Here is a 22,467-nt window from a genome sequence, read left to right as displayed (position 1 = left end):
CTGACCCAGGTACTTCTCAAGCGGATTCTGATGACATGTTTCGACTGAAACAGCTGGATCTTAGTATTCCCAGCTCTTTCAGTCCACCCAAATCCTATCATCCGATAGAAACGTATGTTACTCTAGTTTCCAGAGATATTGACCAAACACTAAAATCAATTAATGATGGGTATTTCAAAATTAAACATAACCTTACCATTGAAGAGAGTCGTGCCATACAGGATCTTAAGAATAATCCCACAATTGTCATCAAGCCGGCAGACAAGGGAGGGGCCATCGTGATACTTGATAAGAAATATTATGTTAATGAAATTCTGGGTCAACTTGGGGACACTGACACTTATTCACCAATTCAGCGAGATCCCACTTCCCGCATACAGGGACTCATTAAGGGTGTAGTGGATGCTTATCTCATCAATAATACCATTGACCAAGGTCTAGCTGATTTTCTTATCAAACTTCACCCAGTAATACCGGTGTTTTACACATTACCCAAAATTCATAAAAACATGAATCAACCCCCTGGACGCCCAATTGTGGCCTCAACGGAGTCTATTTTATCTCCACTTGCCATTACTGTTGAGAAAATCCTTACTCCCCTTGTACCCAGAATCAAGTCATATCTGAGAGACACGTCTGACTTTCTATCACACTTGCAGTCCATCGGACCATTACCACCTAACTGTATCTTAGTCTCCTTTGATGTTAATAGCCTCTACACCAGTATCCAGCATCAAGACGGTGTACAGGCTGTTGAGTGGTTTCTCACCATACACAGTACTCATTCTTCTTTACAGAATAAATTCTGCCTGGATCTGCTCCAACTGGTCTTGGAGAATAATTTCTTTCTTTTCCAAGATCAATTCTATCTACAGAAACGGGGTACTGCCATGGGCTCGAATTTAGCACCCCCTTATGCTAATATTTTCATGGAACATTTCGAGGAGACTTATGTTTACCAACATAACCTGTGGTTGCAACACTCTGTGAGTTGGAAAAGGTATATAGATGACATATTCATGATTTGGCGGGGTGACCTTTCCTCTCTATTGCTTTTCTACACTGACATGAATTCCTTTAAGCAAGGCCTTTCCTTTACAATTCATCATGACACCCACAGAATTAATTTTCTGGACACTATGGTCATATTATCAGAGGGTTCCCTCAGCACTGATTTGTTCGTTAAACCAACCGATCGCAACAGTCTGTTACATTACAGTAGTTGCCATCCCCGTCACACGAAACAAGGACTCCCCATCTCTCAGCACAGAAGAGTTGAGCGGATAGTGTCTGATCCAGTACAACGAGGTATCAGAGCCAGGGAGATGAGTGAGAAGTTCCTCCAAAGAGGATACCCCGGTGAGATTGCGGACAAGAAATCTTCCCATAGACCCATTAGGGATAAAATGGCTCCTCGCATCGCATGCGTGAATACATATCATCCTTTTTCTCCCCTAATCAGGGGCATCATTTGTAGGCATTGGCCACTCCTAGGTAAATCCTACCCTGAAGTTAGGGAATTTGATTCATTCCCTTTATTTTGCAATAAGAGACCCCGCAACCTCCGGGATAACTTTGTCAGGGCCGACATCGGTTCCGATAAATCCTCATTGAAACAAACCTTTCTTGGTACCCCCAGGAAAGGAAATTTTCCCTGTCATCACTGTGTTCAGTGTAATAACCTCACCAAAGGGGATACTTTTACTCATCCTCTGTCGGGCCGCATCTTCCCTATACGTGGATTTTTCACTTGTGAATCCTCCTTTGTGGTTTACTTGATCAAATGCCCTTGCGGTCTCGGGTATGTTGGAGAGACAACCCAGCATATCCGGGACCGCATCAGTAAACATAAATCCACTATACGATGCAAACAGGTCCTTTTACCCATCCCATTCCACTTCATCACATATGGCCACACCATCGCTCAGCTCAAGTATCAGGTACTTGAACATGTCCCTCCTCCCAGAAGAGGTGGTAACCGTATACGCACCCTTAAGGAGAGGGAGTCATTTTGGATTTTTACCTTGAATACTCTAGAACCGAAGGGGCTTAATAGGGAACATGATATGTGTTTATGATACTATTCTTATAATGTCTCAATCATGGCGGTCTCTCTTTGTGGTTGTTCCTAAGGTGATTGTACAAGGACTGTAAAACAAGGACTGTAAAACACCAGTATAAGGACTTGGTCATGATATAACTTCTATATATATATTTATATATATAAACCTTGTCTCTAACCCCTTTTTCTCTTTTGTTTATAGGCACCCTCCACCTGACCCCTCACCTATTGGCACTGGCATCGGGTTCCCTCAGTAGAATCACCATTCTCACCTGTGTAAGAATGTCACCAGGCACTTTGATATAATCATAACCTGTTTCCTCATTTGTTGCTATCCCTGACCTGTGCTCCGTGCCCGGCTCGTGCGTTGTGCAAATAGCCAGGCATGACGCACGGGCGGCGCGCGATCCACAGGCCAGCCTATCTAACACTCCTGACACTGTCTGTAAGCTCCACACACTGACTTATGTACTGGGCCCCCTCACACGTTGTGCAAATAACTAAGCGCGACGTGTGGGCGGCACTCAGTCCGTGGGTCAGTTCACTCCCATCCTACACATACTCAATTACACGCCCCTTGCTCTCCGCCCACCGCCCTGTCCTGCCGCTCGCCGTCTGCGCGTGCGCGGTGCTGATGCCGGCACTGCGCATGCGCGGTGCTGATGCCGGCACTGCGCATGCGCCGCGTGCGTTCCACGGACGCACACTGCGTTCCACTACCAGGAAGTGGGGTAGTGGACGCTCGCCCCCCTTTTCATATAAATAAGCCCCAGCGACGCAGCCAGTCGCACTTAACCAGGGGCCTATACCCTATACCACCACCACAAGGTATGTGTCAGCCTCCTTTACACCACCTCACACAAGTCGGGCCATCACTGAATATGCCCTTCATTTCTCTCACCAGAATCCTGCACCCCACTGCCTGATAGTTTGCCTGCTTTGCCCTGTTTATCTCACCAGGTATGTTCTCTGTTGGTATTATACCAATGGGTTCTCCCTTTTATTGCACTTGATTCCTGATTGAGTGGTTTCTAAAAGGTTTTCTCATTTTGGTCTCACAGGGACATAGGTATCCCCCTGCTTATGACAACAGCTCTTTATGGCTCACGCCTTGGTTACTTTAAAGGTAGTATGTACTTTTAGCTCAATACATCCCTGAATTAATGTACCTTATACTGGTGTTACTTACCTGTGTATGATTCTCTTTTTACATATGCCACCTTCAGTTTTTGCTTGTCTTGGAGGTAACTGAGAACCAGTCAGTGAGGGAATCTTAATGTGCTGCCATCAGTCATTACTCTGTGTTCCAGGTATTATGTCTAGTTTCAATACTTGCTTGTACATTGTCTCCCCTGACATGCTATTTTGATGTACATGCATGAGGTGTTTACATCTATGTTGGTCTCTTTTTGGACACATCTCCATACTGTCTTCAGCTCTAATTTTCGGTTGCCTTTCACCAACGCTTTGGGGTATAGACACGTATAAATGTATTTCGCATAGAGGTTACATGTCCTTGTATGTATCTCCTTTTTGTACATGTTATTTCCAGCATATACATACCTTGGAGGTAACTGAGAACCATTCAGTGAGAGAATTTCATTTTCCACTACCATCATTTGGTACTATTCCAGGTAATATACCTACCACACATATGCTACAGGTTCCTGCATGCCACCTCCTTGATTAGAATGCTCACTATTCTATACATCTGAGTAATGCTTATCCATGTTTAATCCCCATGTAGAAACAACTATAATCACAGATTGCCTCCAGTTTTGTTTTGTTCGTTACCACAGGCCAACACAAAAGGTATATACGGCCTTGTCTACCTACTCATTGTATGTCAAATATGGAAAAGAGTGCGTTTTGATATGTTCTAGTCATGTGGAGTGTCACATATCATTTATTCTCCTTATAGACATAGGATCGGAACCTTCTGATCACTCATACCTAATGGTGATGACCAGTCTCTATTGAATTCATATCCTCCCATTACGATATAGGTGGGTTTATGCTTGCTGTACTCTTATCACTTACTTCATGCGCTTTTTAGTCCAACAGGTTATACATATGTTGCAATGATTGTATCACACACTACCAGGAATCATGTGTTATACAAAATGTTTTGTTGGTTCTTGGCATCAGTCAATGTATGATGCTTATTGTGAAAGAATTTTCTTCATTTTTTACATACCTTCGTTTGTATCTTTTTGTATTTTTTTTTTTTTTTGTAATATCATGTAATGATGTACTTCTTATGATTTTCTTTGGTAGATAATTCTATCCTTGATAAAGACCAAAACGGTCGAAACGTCGGATGAATTGATCTTGTTTTTGCACTAATAAAACTGATTCCACAATCAAGCAAAATTTCTTCATGCTCGTTTTTTAGTGTGCCAGAATTATTATCCATTTGATTGACTTATTTTTTCTGGGCACCTAGTTTATACACAGTGAGCCAGACATATTCTCTTACTTCGGACTATTTTTATCTGAGCTCCAGTGTTGACCTATACCACAGATGTCTTTCAATACTTTCTCTTATAACACAGATGAAGTCAGCAGCATATTGTCTAAAGTCTCTATACCTAACACTTTTTTATCGGTTCCCACGGAAGAGGTTCGTTCCAGAGACTATGAGAAGGAACTGAGAAGGCACACCGCACTCGAATTACATCTGGCCACGTTGGCTGAATACCACCGTGTTCAGCGCATCCCCAGAGGACTGCGGGTGTCACTGAAACCGACTCTTTTTTCCGATAAACCAAATTTTTGTACCAAATTCGAGAGCATCATCAATAAGTGCTCTATGGACCTTATAATTCTGACCATTGAATTCTTACAAGCAGAAATTGAAGATCTTGGTAAGAACATTACCTGCATTGAACAGCAACTCCAAAATACTGTTCCCAGCACGGAGTGGGACAGGATTCACACCAAAACTAAGGACAACATAGCTGAATTCAGAAAGATCCTGCAAGACCGGAAGAGACAGAAGTTTCTCAGAGATCAGGAGGATTACTCCAAAAATCGGGTCTATCGGTGGCAGTATTGTGAGGATACCCCGAGACGACCTGCCTTCCACAATCGTTACTCATCATCTTCAGGGTCCGATACAGACCAGTACTCCTCCCGACAACCCCATTTTTTAGCCCAACGTTCCGGTCCAAGAGGAAAACGAGGCGCAGTAAGAGGGGCCGTGGGATCCACGTCAACATACCGTGTACAAACACGGTCACAGGTACTAACCTAGTGTACAATATTTCATCCTACAATTTGTCTGTTACTGAGTCTCAGGTATTACAAAAAGGTCTCTCATTCTGCCCTACTCCATCTCTTGATCCATTTGTGTTGAATCAGGAAATGAGGAGATTTTTCAGGTCCCTTCGGTTGAAGGCCCATTTTAGCACCGTTGAACACACACATCCTGACCCAGGTACTTCTCAAGCGGATTCTGATGACATGTTTCGACTGAAACAGCTGGATCTTAGTATTCCCAGCTCTTTCAGTCCACCCAAATCCTATCATCCGATAGAAACGTATGTTACTCTAGTTTCCAGAGATATTGACCAAACACTAAAATCAATTAATGATGGGTATTTCAAAATTAAACATAACCTTACCATTGAAGAGAGTCGTGCCATACAGGATCTTAAGAATAATCCCACAATTGTCATCAAGCCGGCAGACAAGGGAGGGGCCATCGTGATACTTGATAAGAAATATTATGTTAATGAAATTCTGGGTCAACTTGGGGACACTGACACTTATTCACCAATTCAGCGAGATCCCACTTCCCGCATACAGGGACTCATTAAGGGTGTAGTGGATGCTTATCTCATCAATAATACCATTGACCAAGGTCTAGCTGATTTTCTTATCAAACTTCACCCAGTAATACCGGTGTTTTACACATTACCCAAAATTCATAAAAACATGAATCAACCCCCTGGACGCCCAATTGTGGCCTCAACGGAGTCTATTTTATCTCCACTTGCCATTACTGTTGAGAAAATCCTTACTCCCCTTGTACCCAGAATCAAGTCATATCTGAGAGACACGTCTGACTTTCTATCACACTTGCAGTCCATCGGACCATTACCACCTAACTGTATCTTAGTCTCCTTTGATGTTAATAGCCTCTACACCAGTATCCAGCATCAAGACGGTGTACAGGCTGTTGAGTGGTTTCTCACCATACACAGTACTCATTCTTCTTTACAGAATAAATTCTGCCTGGATCTGCTCCAACTGGTCTTGGAGAATAATTTCTTTCTTTTCCAAGATCAATTCTATCTACAGAAACGGGGTACTGCCATGGGCTCGAATTTAGCACCCCCTTATGCTAATATTTTCATGGAACATTTCGAGGAGACTTATGTTTACCAACATAACCTGTGGTTGCAACACTCTGTGAGTTGGAAAAGGTATATAGATGACATATTCATGATTTGGCGGGGTGACCTTTCCTCTCTATTGCTTTTCTACACTGACATGAATTCCTTTAAGCAAGGCCTTTCCTTTACAATTCATCATGACACCCACAGAATTAATTTTCTGGACACTATGGTCATATTATCAGAGGGTTCCCTCAGCACTGATTTGTTCGTTAAACCAACCGATCGCAACAGTCTGTTACATTACAGTAGTTGCCATCCCCGTCACACGAAACAAGGACTCCCCATCTCTCAGCACAGAAGAGTTGAGCGGATAGTGTCTGATCCAGTACAACGAGGTATCAGAGCCAGGGAGATGAGTGAGAAGTTCCTCCAAAGAGGATACCCCGGTGAGATTGCGGACAAGAAATCTTCCCATAGACCCATTAGGGATAAAATGGCTCCTCGCATCGCATGCGTGAATACATATCATCCTTTTTCTCCCCTAATCAGGGGCATCATTTGTAGGCATTGGCCACTCCTAGGTAAATCCTACCCTGAAGTTAGGGAATTTGATTCATTCCCTTTATTTTGCAATAAGAGACCCCGCAACCTCCGGGATAACTTTGTCAGGGCCGACATCGGTTCCGATAAATCCTCATTGAAACAAACCTTTCTTGGTACCCCCAGGAAAGGAAATTTTCCCTGTCATCACTGTGTTCAGTGTAATAACCTCACCAAAGGGGATACTTTTACTCATCCTCTGTCGGGCCGCATCTTCCCTATACGTGGATTTTTCACTTGTGAATCCTCCTTTGTGGTTTACTTGATCAAATGCCCTTGCGGTCTCGGGTATGTTGGAGAGACAACCCAGCATATCCGGGACCGCATCAGTAAACATAAATCCACTATACGATGCAAACAGGTCCTTTTACCCATCCCATTCCACTTCATCACATATGGCCACACCATCGCTCAGCTCAAGTATCAGGTACTTGAACATGTCCCTCCTCCCAGAAGAGGTGGTAACCGTATACGCACCCTTAAGGAGAGGGAGTCATTTTGGATTTTTACCTTGAATACTCTAGAACCGAAGGGGCTTAATAGGGAACATGATATGTGTTTATGATACTATTCTTATAATGTCTCAATCATGGCGGTCTCTCTTTGTGGTTGTTCCTAAGGTGATTGTACAAGGACTGTAAAACAAGGACTGTAAAACACCAGTATAAGGACTTGGTCATGATATAACTTCTATATATATATTTATATATATAAACCTTGTCTCTAACCCCTTTTTCTCTTTTGTTTATAGGCACCCTCCACCTGACCCCTCACCTATTGGCACTGGCATCGGGTTCCCTCAGTAGAATCACCATTCTCACCTGTGTAAGAATGTCACCAGGCACTTTGATATAATCATAACCTGTTTCCTCATTTGTTGCTATCCCTGACCTGTGCTCCGTGCCCGGCTCGTGCGTTGTGCAAATAGCCAGGCATGACGCACGGGCGGCGCGCGATCCACAGGCCAGCCTATCTAACACTCCTGACACTGTCTGTAAGCTCCACACACTGACTTATGTACTGGGCCCCCTCACACGTTGTGCAAATAACTAAGCGCGACGTGTGGGCGGCACTCAGTCCGTGGGTCAGTTCACTCCCATCCTACACATACTCAATTACACGCCCCTTGCTCTCCGCCCACCGCCCTGTCCTGCCGCTCGCCGTCTGCGCGTGCGCGGTGCTGATGCCGGCACTGCGCATGCGCGGTGCTGATGCCGGCACTGCGCATGCGCCGCGTGCGTTCCACGGACGCACACTGCGTTCCACTACCAGGAAGTGGGGTAGTGGACGCTCGCCCCCCTTTTCATATAAATAAGCCCCAGCGACGCAGCCAGTCGCACTTAACCAGGGGCCTATACCCTATACCACCACCACAAGGTATGTGTCAGCCTCCTTTACACCACCTCACACAAGTCGGGCCATCACTGAATATGCCCTTCATTTCTCTCACCAGAATCCTGCACCCCACTGCCTGATAGTTTGCCTGCTTTGCCCTGTTTATCTCACCAGGTATGTTCTCTGTTGGTATTATACCAATGGGTTCTCCCTTTTATTGCACTTGATTCCTGATTGAGTGGTTTCTAAAAGGTTTTCTCATTTTGGTCTCACAGGGACATAGGTATCCCCCTGCTTATGACAACAGCTCTTTATGGCTCACGCCTTGGTTACTTTAAAGGTAGTATGTACTTTTAGCTCAATACATCCCTGAATTAATGTACCTTATACTGGTGTTACTTACCTGTGTATGATTCTCTTTTTACATATGCCACCTTCAGTTTTTGCTTGTCTTGGAGGTAACTGAGAACCAGTCAGTGAGGGAATCTTAATGTGCTGCCATCAGTCATTACTCTGTGTTCCAGGTATTATGTCTAGTTTCAATACTTGCTTGTACATTGTCTCCCCTGACATGCTATTTTGATGTACATGCATGAGGTGTTTACATCTATGTTGGTCTCTTTTTGGACACATCTCCATACTGTCTTCAGCTCTAATTTTCGGTTGCCTTTCACCAACGCTTTGGGGTATAGACACGTATAAATGTATTTCGCATAGAGGTTACATGTCCTTGTATGTATCTCCTTTTTGTACATGTTATTTCCAGCATATACATACCTTGGAGGTAACTGAGAACCATTCAGTGAGAGAATTTCATTTTCCACTACCATCATTTGGTACTATTCCAGGTAATATACCTACCACACATATGCTACAGGTTCCTGCATGCCACCTCCTTGATTAGAATGCTCACTATTCTATACATCTGAGTAATGCTTATCCATGTTTAATCCCCATGTAGAAACAACTATAATCACAGATTGCCTCCAGTTTTGTTTTGTTCGTTACCACAGGCCAACACAAAAGGTATATACGGCCTTGTCTACCTACTCATTGTATGTCAAATATGGAAAAGAGTGCGTTTTGATATGTTCTAGTCATGTGGAGTGTCACATATCATTTATTCTCCTTATAGACATAGGATCGGAACCTTCTGATCACTCATACCTAATGGTGATGACCAGTCTCTATTGAATTCATATCCTCCCATTACGATATAGGTGGGTTTATGCTTGCTGTACTCTTATCACTTACTTCATGCGCTTTTTAGTCCAACAGGTTATACATATGTTGCAATGATTGTATCACACACTACCAGGAATCATGTGTTATACAAAATGTTTTGTTGGTTCTTGGCATCAGTCAATGTATGATGCTTATTGTGAAAGAATTTTCTTCATTTTTTACATACCTTCGTTTGTATCTTTTTGTATTTTTTTTTTTTTTTGTAATATCATGTAATGATGTACTTCTTATGATTTTCTTTGGTAGATAATTCTATCCTTGATAAAGACCAAAACGGTCGAAACGTCGGATGAATTGATCTTGTTTTTGCACTAATAAAACTGATTCCACAATCAAGCAAAATTTCTTCATGCTCGTTTTTTAGTGTGCCAGAATTATTATCCATTTGGGGTTTAAAGGTCGGCTGCTGTTACCTGTGAGGGAAGGTGTTGTGCAGGGGCCTATTTGTGACTACCTGGCCCGGCCAGGGCGTCACACAACAATAACCAAAAAGGAAGTGCACAAAAGCATAGGGTGAAATACAGGGTTAGGAACATGATAATATAGTTAGTTATACAGTGAAGATGGAGGAAATGAAAGAAACTCAAAAACTATGGAATACCTTGAAACCCCCCATATCCAAAATGTAATAGAATGGAAAGAATGCTGGGAAGGAAGAAAAACAAACTGCAGGGAAAAAGCAATAAAGGTAATTTAGCAAAAGTTTCCTTAACTGAAGAGCAAGTGAGAACACCTGACAAATGTACACCAAAGAAAGAAAAAGAAAGATAAAAGAACCTTCAGCATGTGGTCAGACACTGACCAGGCTGTGGTTCAGCAGAAAAGAAAACTGACCAAGCAGAAAAATATCACCAGGTCGAATCCTGAAACTGAAGCATGACTGGTAGAAAGGGAAAAAAATGTCCCAAAAACTAACTTGGGCTTCGATGATTTCAATTTTCTTTACATTCCAGCATCACCATGATTATCAGTGAAATTACTGTAATTTATTTGGGAGCAACAACTGTAGCAAATTACTCCAGCACAAAATTGTGAAGAATTTTGCCATTGCAAAGGGCAGGACACACAGGGAAAATTTTGAAAGATAGCAAATAAAAATTGTCAATTTTTGTATTATTATTGCATTTTTGGGTTAGATGAAGTTTCTCAGTAACATCACTCTGAGCAGGATTGGGCCCTGCCCCTTGCCCAGTACTGAAAAAGCCAAAAATGTACAAAGGAAAATATGGCACTGCATTACTGCAAAAGAGAGATATTTAGTTTATGTATTGGCCAATGCATGTAAGCCCGGAAACCAACGGCAAGGTATATCTCTGTAATCCGGGAATCTAACTTAAATGCCACTATCTAGGTTAAAAACATCCGTATCTGGGCAAAACGCCACTATTTGGACTACAAACCTCCATGTATGGGCAGCTAGGCTCCTGTTAAAATGGTTATGAACACAGCCAGCTCTTAGGGCGGAGTGCTCAGTCAGAAAAAGACTCACTAGAAATATCAAAAAACTGCCCCGCATATCCAACAAATGTGAACAGGTGTTAACTGAAAAAACATAGTAACTATAAATGCATACAGTCACACACTGAAAAAGCCAAAAATGTACAAGGGAAAATATGGCACTGCATTACTGCAAAAGAGAGATATTCAGTTTATGTATTGGCCAATGCATGTAAGCCCGGAAACCAACGGCAAGGTATATCTCTGTAATCCGGGAACCTAACTTAAATACCACTATCTAGGTTAAAAACATCCGTATCTGGGCAAAATTCCACTATTTGGACTACAAACCTCCATGTATGGGCAGCTAGGCTCCTGCTAAAATTGAGTCAGCACTCCGCCCTAAGACTTGGCTGTGTTCATAACCATTTTAGCAGGAGCCTAGCTGCCCATACATGGAGGTTTGTAGTCCAAATAGTGGCATTTTGCCCAGATACAGATTTTTTTTAACCTAGATAGTGGCATTTAAGTTAGGTTCCCGGATTACAGAGATATACCTTGCCGTTGGTTTCCGGGTTTACATGCATTGGCCAATACATAAACTAAATATCTCTCTTTTGCAGTAATGCAGTGCCATATTTTCCCTTGTACATTTTTGGCTTTTTCGGTGCGACTGTATGCATTTATAGTTACTATGTTTTTTCAGTTAGCACCTGTTCACATTTGTTGGATGTGCGGGTCAGTTTTTTGATATTTCTAGTGTATCTTTTTCTGACTGAGCACTCCGCCCTAAGACCTGGCTGTGTTCATAACCATTTTAGCAGGAGCCTAGCTGCCCATACATGGAGGTTTGTAGTCCAAATAGTGGCATTTTGCCCAGATACGGATGTTTTTAACCTAGATAGTGGCATTTAAGTTAGTTTTCCAGATTACAGAGATATAGCTTGCCGTTGATTTCTGGGCTTACTTGCATTGGCCAATACAAAAACTAAATATCTCTCTTTTGCAGTAATGCAGTGCCATATTTTCCCTTGTACATTTTTGGCTTTTTCAGTGTGCGACTGTATGCATTTATAGTTACTATGTTTTTTCACTTAGCACCTGTTCACATTTGTTGGATGTGCTGGTCAGTTTTTTGATATTCTTTGCCCAGTACTGGGAAAATAGTAGTATTCACTATCAAACAAATATCAAAGCAGCTTAGGAGACAGATGGATCATTCAATACGGTCAGATACAAATTTCATTGAATCCAATCTTCCCGTGAAATGTCCCCCATACCATTGGCTGCAACACAACCCCAAAGCATGATTGATCAACCCCATGCTTTATGGTTGGCGATATGTTCTTTTCCTGAAATTCTATGCCCTTTTTTCTCAATACATACCTGAGGCCAAAGAGTTCTATTCTAACCTCATCAATCCACAGGACTTGTTTCCAAAATGCATTGGGTTTGTTTTGAAGTTCTTTTTGATACGTCACCGCCTCTGCCTGAAGCTCACAGTGGCAAGTCATTATTCTATGGCAGTACGCTGTTAGTTCAGATGTAGCAGAATTAGAATTGTCGTGGGACCTCATGTGGATTACGTCGGACCTTGGTCTTTTGAAGTTAATAAAGTGATTAACCCTAGAACGCGCAAGCATAACAATCTACCATAGAAAACAAATGATCTAGCAGGCCTGCGAGGCCCCAGGTATGCGTTCTAAGGTTAAAGAGGGTGTTTTTGTTTATTTACTTTAACTTACAGATTAGTATTGGGGCGTTTCATAAATGACTCTCATTACTAATCTAGAGCTTAGTGGCAGCAATGAGCGGACATTAAACTCTTATTACCCTGATTGCCACTGCACCAGGGCAATCGGTAATAGCCTGGTAAAGTGCTGGGATTATTGTACTAATGGATGTGACAATTCTGGGCGTATGACATGCAGACAGTCGTAAATCGGAGTGCAATTCGCACCTTCTCCATGGATTTATTTGTGCACCTGTATTGAATCTGAAAATAAAACATATCTTTAAAATAGGAAAAAAACAAAGAATGTGCGACGAAATTTGTCTGTTCTGGCTGCTACTTTTAGGCTGGCGGCCCAATAATTATTGGTTTCTGGCCTGAGAATTCCAGCCCACAGCTATTGGCTTTATCATGGCTGGGTATCAAAAGGGGAGGGAGACCGCAGTCCATTTTTAAAAATTATTTATTGAAATAATTAAAAAAAGCCGCATGCGGTCCCTCTTGTTTTGATACAAAGCCAAGATAAGCGTACAGCTGGGGCTGCAGCCTGTAGCCATTTGCTTTATCTGTGCTGGGTATCAAAATATGGGCGACCCCACAACAATTTATTTCTTCATTTATTTTTACTGTACGATATAGATACACACAGGATCTGTGATTGGAAGCATCAGACATACTGTCACTCAGCGTGGGGGCGCGTCCAACTGCAGCCAATCACAGACACCGATGGGCGGGGGAGCAGTACATATGCAATGAAGGTAATGTGCGGCCCCGGAAGTGAATGAGTGTCCACTAGAGCAGTCTTAGGCGGGCTTTGCACACTACGATATCGCAGGTGCGATGTCGGTGGGGTCAAATCGAAAGTGACGCACATCCGGCGTCGCTGTCGACATCGTAGTGTGTAAAGCCTTTTACATACGATTAACGAGCGCAAAAGCGCCGTTATCGTATGATCGGTGTAGGGTCCGACATTTTCATAATGCCGCTGCTGCGATGGTACGATGTTGTTCCTCGTTCCTGCGGCAGCACACATCGCTGTGTGTGAAGCTGCTGGAGCGAGGAACATCTCCTACCTGTGTCCCGTCCGGCTATGCCGAAGGAAGGAGGTGGGCGGGATATTTACATCCCACGGATCTCCGCCCCTCCGCTTCTTATGGCTGCCTGCCGTGTGACGTCGCTATGACACATTGTTACCGATATCGCAACGTGCAAAGCCCGCCTTAGACTAGGTAAGTATAGCGCGCTTACTTTATTATTTTTTTCTTTATTTTTCTGTCTTTCCCGAGTGCAGGATCTGGATCATTAGCCGAAATTCCCTGAGAATTTTGGACCCTGGACCCAGCACTCCAGTAGCTTTGAACCCGCCCATCACTACTCTTGATCCCATGTCCATTGTAGGCACTTTTTTCTGGTGAGTTATTTTTATTTTTTTCTTTGAATTTATGTCCTTTTCGATGAATTATTTTTGAATACAGTATAAGGACTTGTAAGCGTGGGGACGCTTGACGTTTGGGTTACGAGCTTATGTATTTAGGCCAAAACATGGACCAATATCTCACATTTATCATCATTTTACTGTATATCATTATCATTGCACAATTTTTTACAGGATGCAGCCAGGCCCTCCAGGGTGTCGGTCCTGTGTGCTAGTGCACTCAAATAGTGTTGGGCAGCCCGCCTGATCTAATAGAAGGGCATGATCAATAGGCCGTGAACCGGACACTGTGCATTCAACATATCTGTGTGATTGGTGCCCTATGTAAAACCCTATTAGTGTGCATGTTCAATACCAGCAGCAACCCCTTCCATAATTTGGTAGGTTACGAGTGGCTGTTCCATCGGTATTCCGCACCTGTGTTACCTGTACTTTTGGTGGGCCGGCTGGGTCCTGCGAGTGCATTTGTCATTTTGACCTGAGTTGGCTGGTGGCTTTTTTCTGGTGAGTTTTGTTTTTTGTTTTTTTTTTTTAAATTTATAGGCACTCTATTTAATGTATGACTACACAAACTTTTATGAAGTAACCATGTCACTTGATTGCAAGTTGCCTTTCCTGGGACCACTTTTGGTAGGCAAGAATCACTACATACCAGGAAAACCTATTTTGAAGATGCTCTGACCTGGCCATCACAAAGTCACTGTCAGTGGTTTTAATGTTATGGCTATTGCTTTCTGTAATGTAATTATTACATGGAAGACCATAGTTTATGTTCTGATTGTAACGTTGCTCAATACGTCACATATTCATAGGTATCAGTTAATATTCTTCTGAGTATTATTCTCATGTTTAAGTTTTCACTCTTAGTTACTGCATATTTTATGGAATCTAGCTATGGGTCACCTTAATTTAAATGGTTTATTCATTGCTGCATAAGCATGCAGCAAGGGAGAAACACTACTGATTGATTGCATTGGGTTTATAGATTTCCCTTCACCTTTAGGCCTTTGGATAGTTAATGACCAAAGCCAATACTGTTTTAAAGTCATATGGAATGACTATGCAAAATTAGTTCATTATTTCACAGAGCTCCTTATGGTAGAGTGTCAAATAATTAACCTATTTGTTTCTAGGCTGTGAGAACTATCACGCTAGGAGACCTTTATAAATGCATATGCTTGAAGAAAGTTGTACTGAGCTGTCTCAGACCGACAGCTGCTTCAAAAAGGAGGAAGTCAGCATTTTATCATTCAAGTTGTTATTGTAACACACAGTCAGTTAACATCTATCAGGCCCGTTTCACACATCAGTGAAAAACACAGACGTTCTTCACTGACGTGTAAAACAAGCACATGTGGGTTTTTCCATGTGCAATCCGTGATACGTGATCCGTTATCCGTGATTGCACATGGACGTATGCTCACCTGTCTCGTTCCTGCTCTCTATGGTGCTGAAGTCTCCAGCTCTGTAGTGTCCAGCCACCGCTCCCTGCAGCTACTTCCGGGTTGGCTCTGACTGCATTCATGAAAATTCATGAGCCGGCCAGGAAGCTGCAGAAAGCAGAGGCTGCACAGAGCATCGCTGGAGAAGGTGAGTTGAAAATGTTTATTATTTTAAATGTCCCTGTTTTTCTGGTATGTGTTTCACAGATCACACCACTGCGTGGTCCGTGGGACATCAGTGATGCCAGAAAAAAATGGACATGTCTCCGTGCGGCAATCACGGAAATGCGTGTATGCCACATGGAGACACGGTCAGTGAAAAATCACTGATGTGTGAGCAGAACCATGATTATAATGGGTCTGCGTATGTCAGTGATTCTGGTACATATAAAAAAAAGCACAAACGTACCAAAATCACTGACGTCTGAAACAGGTCTTACACCAATATAAATACTTAAATCAGTTTCCCGAAATCATGCATTAAACATTTTTATACTATTCAAAAATAAAAATAACCTTTAGATTTATAGTTTATGGCATGGGTGATACTGCAAAATTGACCAGTTCATCCAAACTAATGACACATCTATATAAGCTGGCTTTATAATCTAAGAATTAGCAAAAAAATAGAATTGCAGAACCTACATATAAAAATAGGTCAAGATTTTATATAATAATATTTATTCATTTATATAGGGCTGTTAATTCCACAGTGCCTTACATACAATGGCAACACTGACCCCCATTGGGACTCACAATCTAGGTTCCCTATGAGTATGTTTTTGGAGTGTGGGAGGAAACCCACGGAAACACGGGGAGAACATACAAACTCCTTGCAGATGGTATTCTTGGTGGGATTTGAACCCAGGACCCCAGCACTCCAAAACTGCACTGCTAACCACTGAGCCACTGTGCTGCCCCATGTTTGCTAGCAGATTTTAGCTCTATATCTCAATTCATGAAAAACCTTTGAATGGTACATAAATATTATAAACATTATTTCAAATTTGGGAATCAATGGATACATTTACATTTCAAACCTTGTTCGGCAACACAATACTAAAAAATAGGTTATCTTGAGGAATTCAAGAGGTTTTCCAGATGATAAACTTTATTCATAAAAAGAGCTCGAAGCAGTTAAAAATAGTAGAAATAAATAATATTCCTCCTCAGTGATCTTTCTGAGGGTCTTCTCTGGTACTCACTTGGTCCCTGCTGGTCTGAACTCTTCACAGTCCTCTCTGTATTCTTCCTGGCCTCATCCTAGAAACACTAAAAATGTTCAGCTCAACTGTGAATCTGCGGGGATTGTGAGTGTTAGTATTATTTCTTTTATTATATTTGCCACTCTGAGCCTTTTTAGGAATACATTTTAGTAAGTCAATATAATATTATGTCAAACTAATTATTCATATTTAAATATTTAGATACATTTTTAGAGATTTTTACAACTAAAGGAATAAAGAGCAACATACTATTTTGTTAAATAATAATTAAAATATAGAACATTTCAAATTCTTGTATTATTCTTTTACAGTATTATGTATTCTTAGCAATTGTATATTTTACGTACATTAAATGTTTGCACTTATGTTTTGTGTATATTTAACTGCATTTTTTGCTGTTTCTATTTTTATTAAGTTTCAAGGGTCAGTTTGCTTTCAAATTGTAAAAAGATTTTTGTTTAATTTGCAAGTCATTTACTCTGTGCAGTTCATACATTTATTATACACTAAGGAGGGAATTTCAGAAATACACTGTATTTCATCCACAAATCTTGAAACTGTAGCGCACTGAAGTAAGGTGCAAAAAAATTTACTGCTTTTTTCGGGCTGCCTGTGAGCTAGAAAAATAAATCTAATTAATTTCAGCTATATTGTAACTTTTTTTCTTATTAGAGCTTTCGTATGACATACTAGTCATTTTGGAAACAGATTCTGAATATAGAGGTTTCAAACAGAAAGAAGTAAATGAGGCTATGATATACTGACAAGCAAAAGGGTAACAATATTTTAAACTTTTGACTTCCAGGCTTCATATGTCACCATACACTACGGCTTTGAGCGTTGGGCTATGTGCCCATGGGACATTGTACACGCGGATATATCCGCAGGTATGTCCGCAGGTTTACCGCAGCTGCTCCCCGTAATCCGCAGCTATCCATTGCTCAAGATTCCAGCGAAATATCTGCGGTAAATCTGTGGACATTCATGCGACTTACCTGCGGAAGTCCCAGCCTCGATCTCCATAGTGGAGGAGTGGGAATTCTGCAGATATTTCCGCAGGAATAATTGACATGCAGTTACGTGCGGCTGTGGGACATCCACAGCATATTCTGCATCCGCACATACCGCAGCCTGGACACAGACACTCCCCATATTCCATAGGATAACATGGGGAGTGTCTGTACTCGATGAAACCTGCGAAGTTATCTAGAAAATGCAGATAAAACCGCAGGTTTTCTGCGGGTACATTTTCCCGTGGGCACATAGCCTAAAGCGGGCTTTACATGCAACGACATCGCTAAAGAGATGTTGTTAGGGTCACGGAATTCCTGACGCACATCTGGCCTCGTTAGTGACGTCTTTGCGCGTGAAACGCACGAACGACCATTAACAATCAAAAAAACTCACCATATCGTTGATCGTTGTCCAGTCATTATAATCCCGATTATCGTTGCTGCTGCAGGTACGATATTGTTCGTCATTCCTGAGGCAGCACACATCGCTATGTGTGACAACACAGGAATGGAACATCGCTGTACCTGCGGACGCCCGCAATAAGAAAGGAAGGAGGTGGGCAGGATGTTCGGCCCGGTCATCTCCGCCCCTCCGCTTCTATTGGGCGGCCGCTTAGTGATGCCGCTGTGAAGCCCAACGAACCACCCCCTTAGAAAGGAGGCAGTTCGCCAGCAACAGCGACATCGCTAAGCAGGTAAGTACGTGTGACGGGTGTAAGCGATAATGTGCGCCACGGGCAGCAATTTGCCCGTGACGCACAACCGACGGGGGCGGATGCTTTCACCAGCGACATCGCTAGCGATGTCGCTGTGTGCAAAGCCCACTTTAGACTACCTTAATTTTATAGGCAAAAAGCTTGGCTATCTCATACATAAATTTGGCTTGCAATTATTTAGCATATGATTAGATTCTTGTCAAGTCATTGTTACTGTTTTGCTCTTTGTGTTTCAAAAATCTTTTTCTTTATGAATACTACAAATTACAATATATTCTTACATTCACTAATAGCTCCATGTGTTATTGGGTTGATTCTCAAGTGAAAAGTCACTGGTTTTAAAGAGCAGCAGCCATGAAGATTTCTCAAGCAAAGAAAAACAGCATCATCCAGCTTATCAACAGCAATCTCTCGGCCAAGAAAATTTCCAAACTGCATCATGTAAGTGCCATGACAGTTTGAGTTATGTGAAATGAAGTCCATCCATCCATTCAAAAACCAAGAGGTGGATGTCCAAGCAAAATATCAGAGTCAACAAGTCACCTCATCAGAAGGTCTATCTGTTCTGGCACATCAAACATGGCTTCATAATAGTGAGATCACTGATGTCCATTTAAGCACCGTGTGATGCACATTACATAAGTCTGGAATAGTGGCCGGAAAAAAGGTGAAGAAGCCTTGTCTTTAATATTGTCATAAGAGGCATTGGCTCGAGTTTGCCAAAAAGTACGAAAAGTGGATAGTAGTAGATTGGAAAGGAGTGATTTGTAGCTATGAGACCAAAGTCAATAGACTAAAGGCCACTTTACACACAGAGATAAAGCTTTGGCAGATCTGTGGTTGCAGTGAAATCATGGACATATTGTTCCATTTGTACACAGCCACAAACCTGTCACTGATTGTCCACAATTTCACTGCAACCACAGATCTGCCGCAAATTTATCTCTGTGTGTAAAGTGGCCTTAAGCTTTCATGGATGGGTGCAAAGGAGTCCAGAAGAAACAAGGGGAAAAGGAGCTAACAGATCGAGAAATTGAAGAAGCTGTTAAGTTTGGTGGAAGAAGCCTGATGATTAGAGATGAGCCACCACCTTAGTGTTTGAGTTCGATTCGGTTCATCGAACGGTGGGTGTGTTTGTTGAACGTTCGACGAACGTTCGAAGAACACCTTCGAACCCCATTGAAAACAATGGCAGGCAAACACAAACACATACAAACACATAGAAAACACCTTCTAAGGTGTCCAAAAGGTGACAAACAACTCAGAAGACACCAAAAACACATGTAAAAGTGACAAGTACATATACTCATGCTGAAAGAAAAGAGCTGGATGAGTAAAAGGAGGAGGAGACACAGATGTAGTAGTATCTCCAAATGAACATCGATGTCATGACTGTGCAACTGGAGCCTTGCTCATTTTTGCGTTCCAATCTGGAAAATGGCCTGAGCTCGCCACCTACGCCTTGGGGATCTTGTCGTGTCCCGCAGCCAGCGTTCTCTGGTGTTCGGGCTCACATTGGGGTACCCAATTTCACTAGCCACTAACGATCTTTGCAGTCAGTTAGGACCACTCTTCCCTCTAAAGACCCACTGACTCTTTTCTCACTGAAGGATTTGTAAGATCTCACCAGGGAATAGCCTCCCTTTTTCCAAACCGCTTTTCGTGTCTGAAAAAATAACCGGATTCGGCCCAGAAGACCACACCAAATTAATTTTACTGGGCTTTTTCTTCACTACGCCTCTCACAGACGCAGTGTACTTCTCCTCAGGGACCTTCCTCACCAACTGATTTTAACCGCTCTTTTTCAAACCAGACTCCTCCCCCTCACAGTTCGGGATCACCAGGGAAACAGCCCACACACTGTGGCCACCTAGTAGCCATTTGAATATATTACATTACACTATAACATAGACTTTAGATATTACATTACACTATAACATGGACTTGACATATTACACATTTTACATATATATCATATACACAGGTTCGGGGTGAATGAGCCTTACACCCCCTTACAGTCGCATACAAAATCACCGCTTCCCTGAGAAACTCTGTGTGTGACAGGGCGCATTACACCACAGATACTTGGACCAGTAAGCATGGACAGGGGCATTACATGTCGCTGACTGGGCACTGGGTAACTATGGTGAGAGATGGAGAAGGGTCTGCTGTACAAATCTTGCCGTCCCCACGAGTTGTGCGTCAATCCTCTGTATGTAAAAGTTCCTCTACTGCTTCTGCCTCCTCCACCCCGTCTCGGTCCTCCAACTCCGCCCAAAGTCTGTCTGGTAAGACCACCCGCGTTGTAACTGCGCACAAGGAATCCCGCACACCTCCTTACTATGGTGGAAGCAGAGCTCAACGGCATCAGGTGGTCGACTCTTTACTTTGAAATGTATGGGAAATGTGAGTCACACCGCTGAGGAGTTGTGGACGGTCAGCTCTGGAGGCCGAGTTTCATCAATGGTTGTCTCCACTCAACCTGCAGCCAAGGAAGGCCCTGTACGACAATGCTGCAGTGCGGCCCTTCGCCGGGGCAATGTGACACACATGCCTTGTATGGCTCACGTGTTGAACCTGGTTGTCCAGCAATTTTTAAACCACTATCCCGGCCTACATAGGCTTCTGCAGAGGGCATGTTCGCTATGTGCTAACTTCTGCCATTCACACTCCGCAGCTCAACAACTTGCATCGCTCCAAAAGTCTTTTGGCCTGCCGATTCATCGGCTGAAATGTGATGTGCTGACATGCAGGAATTCGAATCTGCACATGTTGCAGCGACTGTGGCAGCACCGACAAGCCCTGCTGCAATACGTTATGACGTATAGCCTGGGCCAACGAGATCCAGAGGATGCTGGAGCACACTATAAACAGTATTCGGAGTCAGGTGGTGGGACAAGAGGAAGGGGAGGAAGTACAGGAGGAGTGATATGTGGAAGGAATGACAAGATCTCCAAGGTCCAGACGGTCAGCAACACCAAGGCGTCAGGCATGCCACGGTGGGGGAGAGGGATTAACAAGGGTAGCAGCCAAACTGTTGAGGCTTGTGCAGGAGCCCAGGAAGAAATGGATGACTGTCACGATCGGGGGGTAACAAGCGGGAGTCACACCCCTCCTTTATACCTCCCGACCAACAGACAGAACACGTGAAGCGCTCTCTAGCGCCCCTCTTATAGTCAGGCCAATTATGGAATCACCCGACAATAAGCAAGGAGGCCGCTATTCTACTGTGCCGATGCTTGAAGGGCTCCCGGTGAGAGTAGTGTATATATTCCCCCGACCTCCGCGGACGGAATATATAAAAACCTCTCCAAATCTCACTGGCCGCCCCACAAGGATCCTTGGCACAAACTCGCTGCCACCAACTGATTTACGGTAACTATTAACCGAGCACACAGACATGGGATTCAAGATCGAGATAACAGAACAGTCCAAGATTAATTATATAATTTACTCAGCATAAGCCACACTAGAAACTACAATATATACAATAGGGTATCTACAGAATATACAATTAGGTCAGAGTACATTTACAGGCAAGGTATGGATTACAAACAGGCATACAATTCAAGCAGTTACCTTGTGCGTCTGGCCACAGGGGGGTGCTGTTAGACCAGGTTTCCAGGAACTTTCCCACAGGTGTATCCACACGTGACCCCCGGGAAAAGAACAAGCCAAAATTTCTGAACTGTGGTTATCAACCTGGCCGAATCCCTGTCCCCTCCTACCTTCGTGACCTCAGAGGGAAGCACTGCCACTCCCCTGGCTGAAGTCCAACAGAATATCCCAAAAGGGACTATTACCCGCAACTCCGGACTGGAAGGTCTGATCGGGACGGTTCTGGTGTCATCAGATCCGCCCGGGTCCCCTCTGCATTTTGA

The 22,467-nt window shown here is 43.0% G+C and overlaps 1 protein-coding gene across 20 annotated transcripts; it reads left to right on the top strand.

Moving 5' to 3' along the window:
* Positions 1–2,245: 2,245 nt before the first annotated feature.
* LOC142245198 (uncharacterized) lies at positions 2,246–9,950 on the top strand. Of its 20 annotated transcripts, none has more exons than XM_075317701.1 (6): positions 2,246–2,338; positions 2,967–3,022; positions 3,124–3,188; positions 3,289–4,068; positions 4,340–5,306; positions 7,757–9,803. In XM_075317701.1, exons 5-6 carry the CDS (start codon positions 4,587–4,589, stop codon positions 7,769–7,771), a joined length of 735 nt encoding a protein of 244 aa, XP_075173816.1. In that variant the 5' UTR covers positions 2,246–2,338; positions 2,967–3,022; positions 3,124–3,188; positions 3,289–4,068; positions 4,340–4,586; the 3' UTR covers positions 7,772–9,803. The 20 variants fall into 20 exon arrangements, 11 of the variants coding, with proteins under 11 accessions (XP_075173816.1, XP_075173815.1, XP_075173811.1 ...); XR_012724740.1 differs by having other exon boundaries at positions 2,247–4,068; positions 7,757–7,830; positions 8,459–8,514; positions 8,616–8,680; positions 8,781–9,795; XM_075317700.1 differs by having other exon boundaries at positions 3,124–4,068.
* The last annotated feature ends 12,517 nt before the right edge of the window (positions 9,951–22,467 follow it).

The sequence above is a fragment of the Anomaloglossus baeobatrachus genome, chromosome 7 (genome assembly GCF_048569485.1).
Source record: "Anomaloglossus baeobatrachus isolate aAnoBae1 chromosome 7, aAnoBae1.hap1, whole genome shotgun sequence".
Classification (NCBI taxonomy): Eukaryota; Metazoa; Chordata; class Amphibia; order Anura; family Aromobatidae; genus Anomaloglossus; species Anomaloglossus baeobatrachus.
This window is presented reverse-complemented; position numbering and strand designations above follow the sequence as displayed.

Excerpts from the sequence above, each read along its gene's own strand:
- LOC142245198 (XM_075317701.1), top strand. The coding sequence starts at position 4,587 with ATGTCTTTCAATACTTTCTCTTATAACACAGATGAAGTCAGCAGCATA.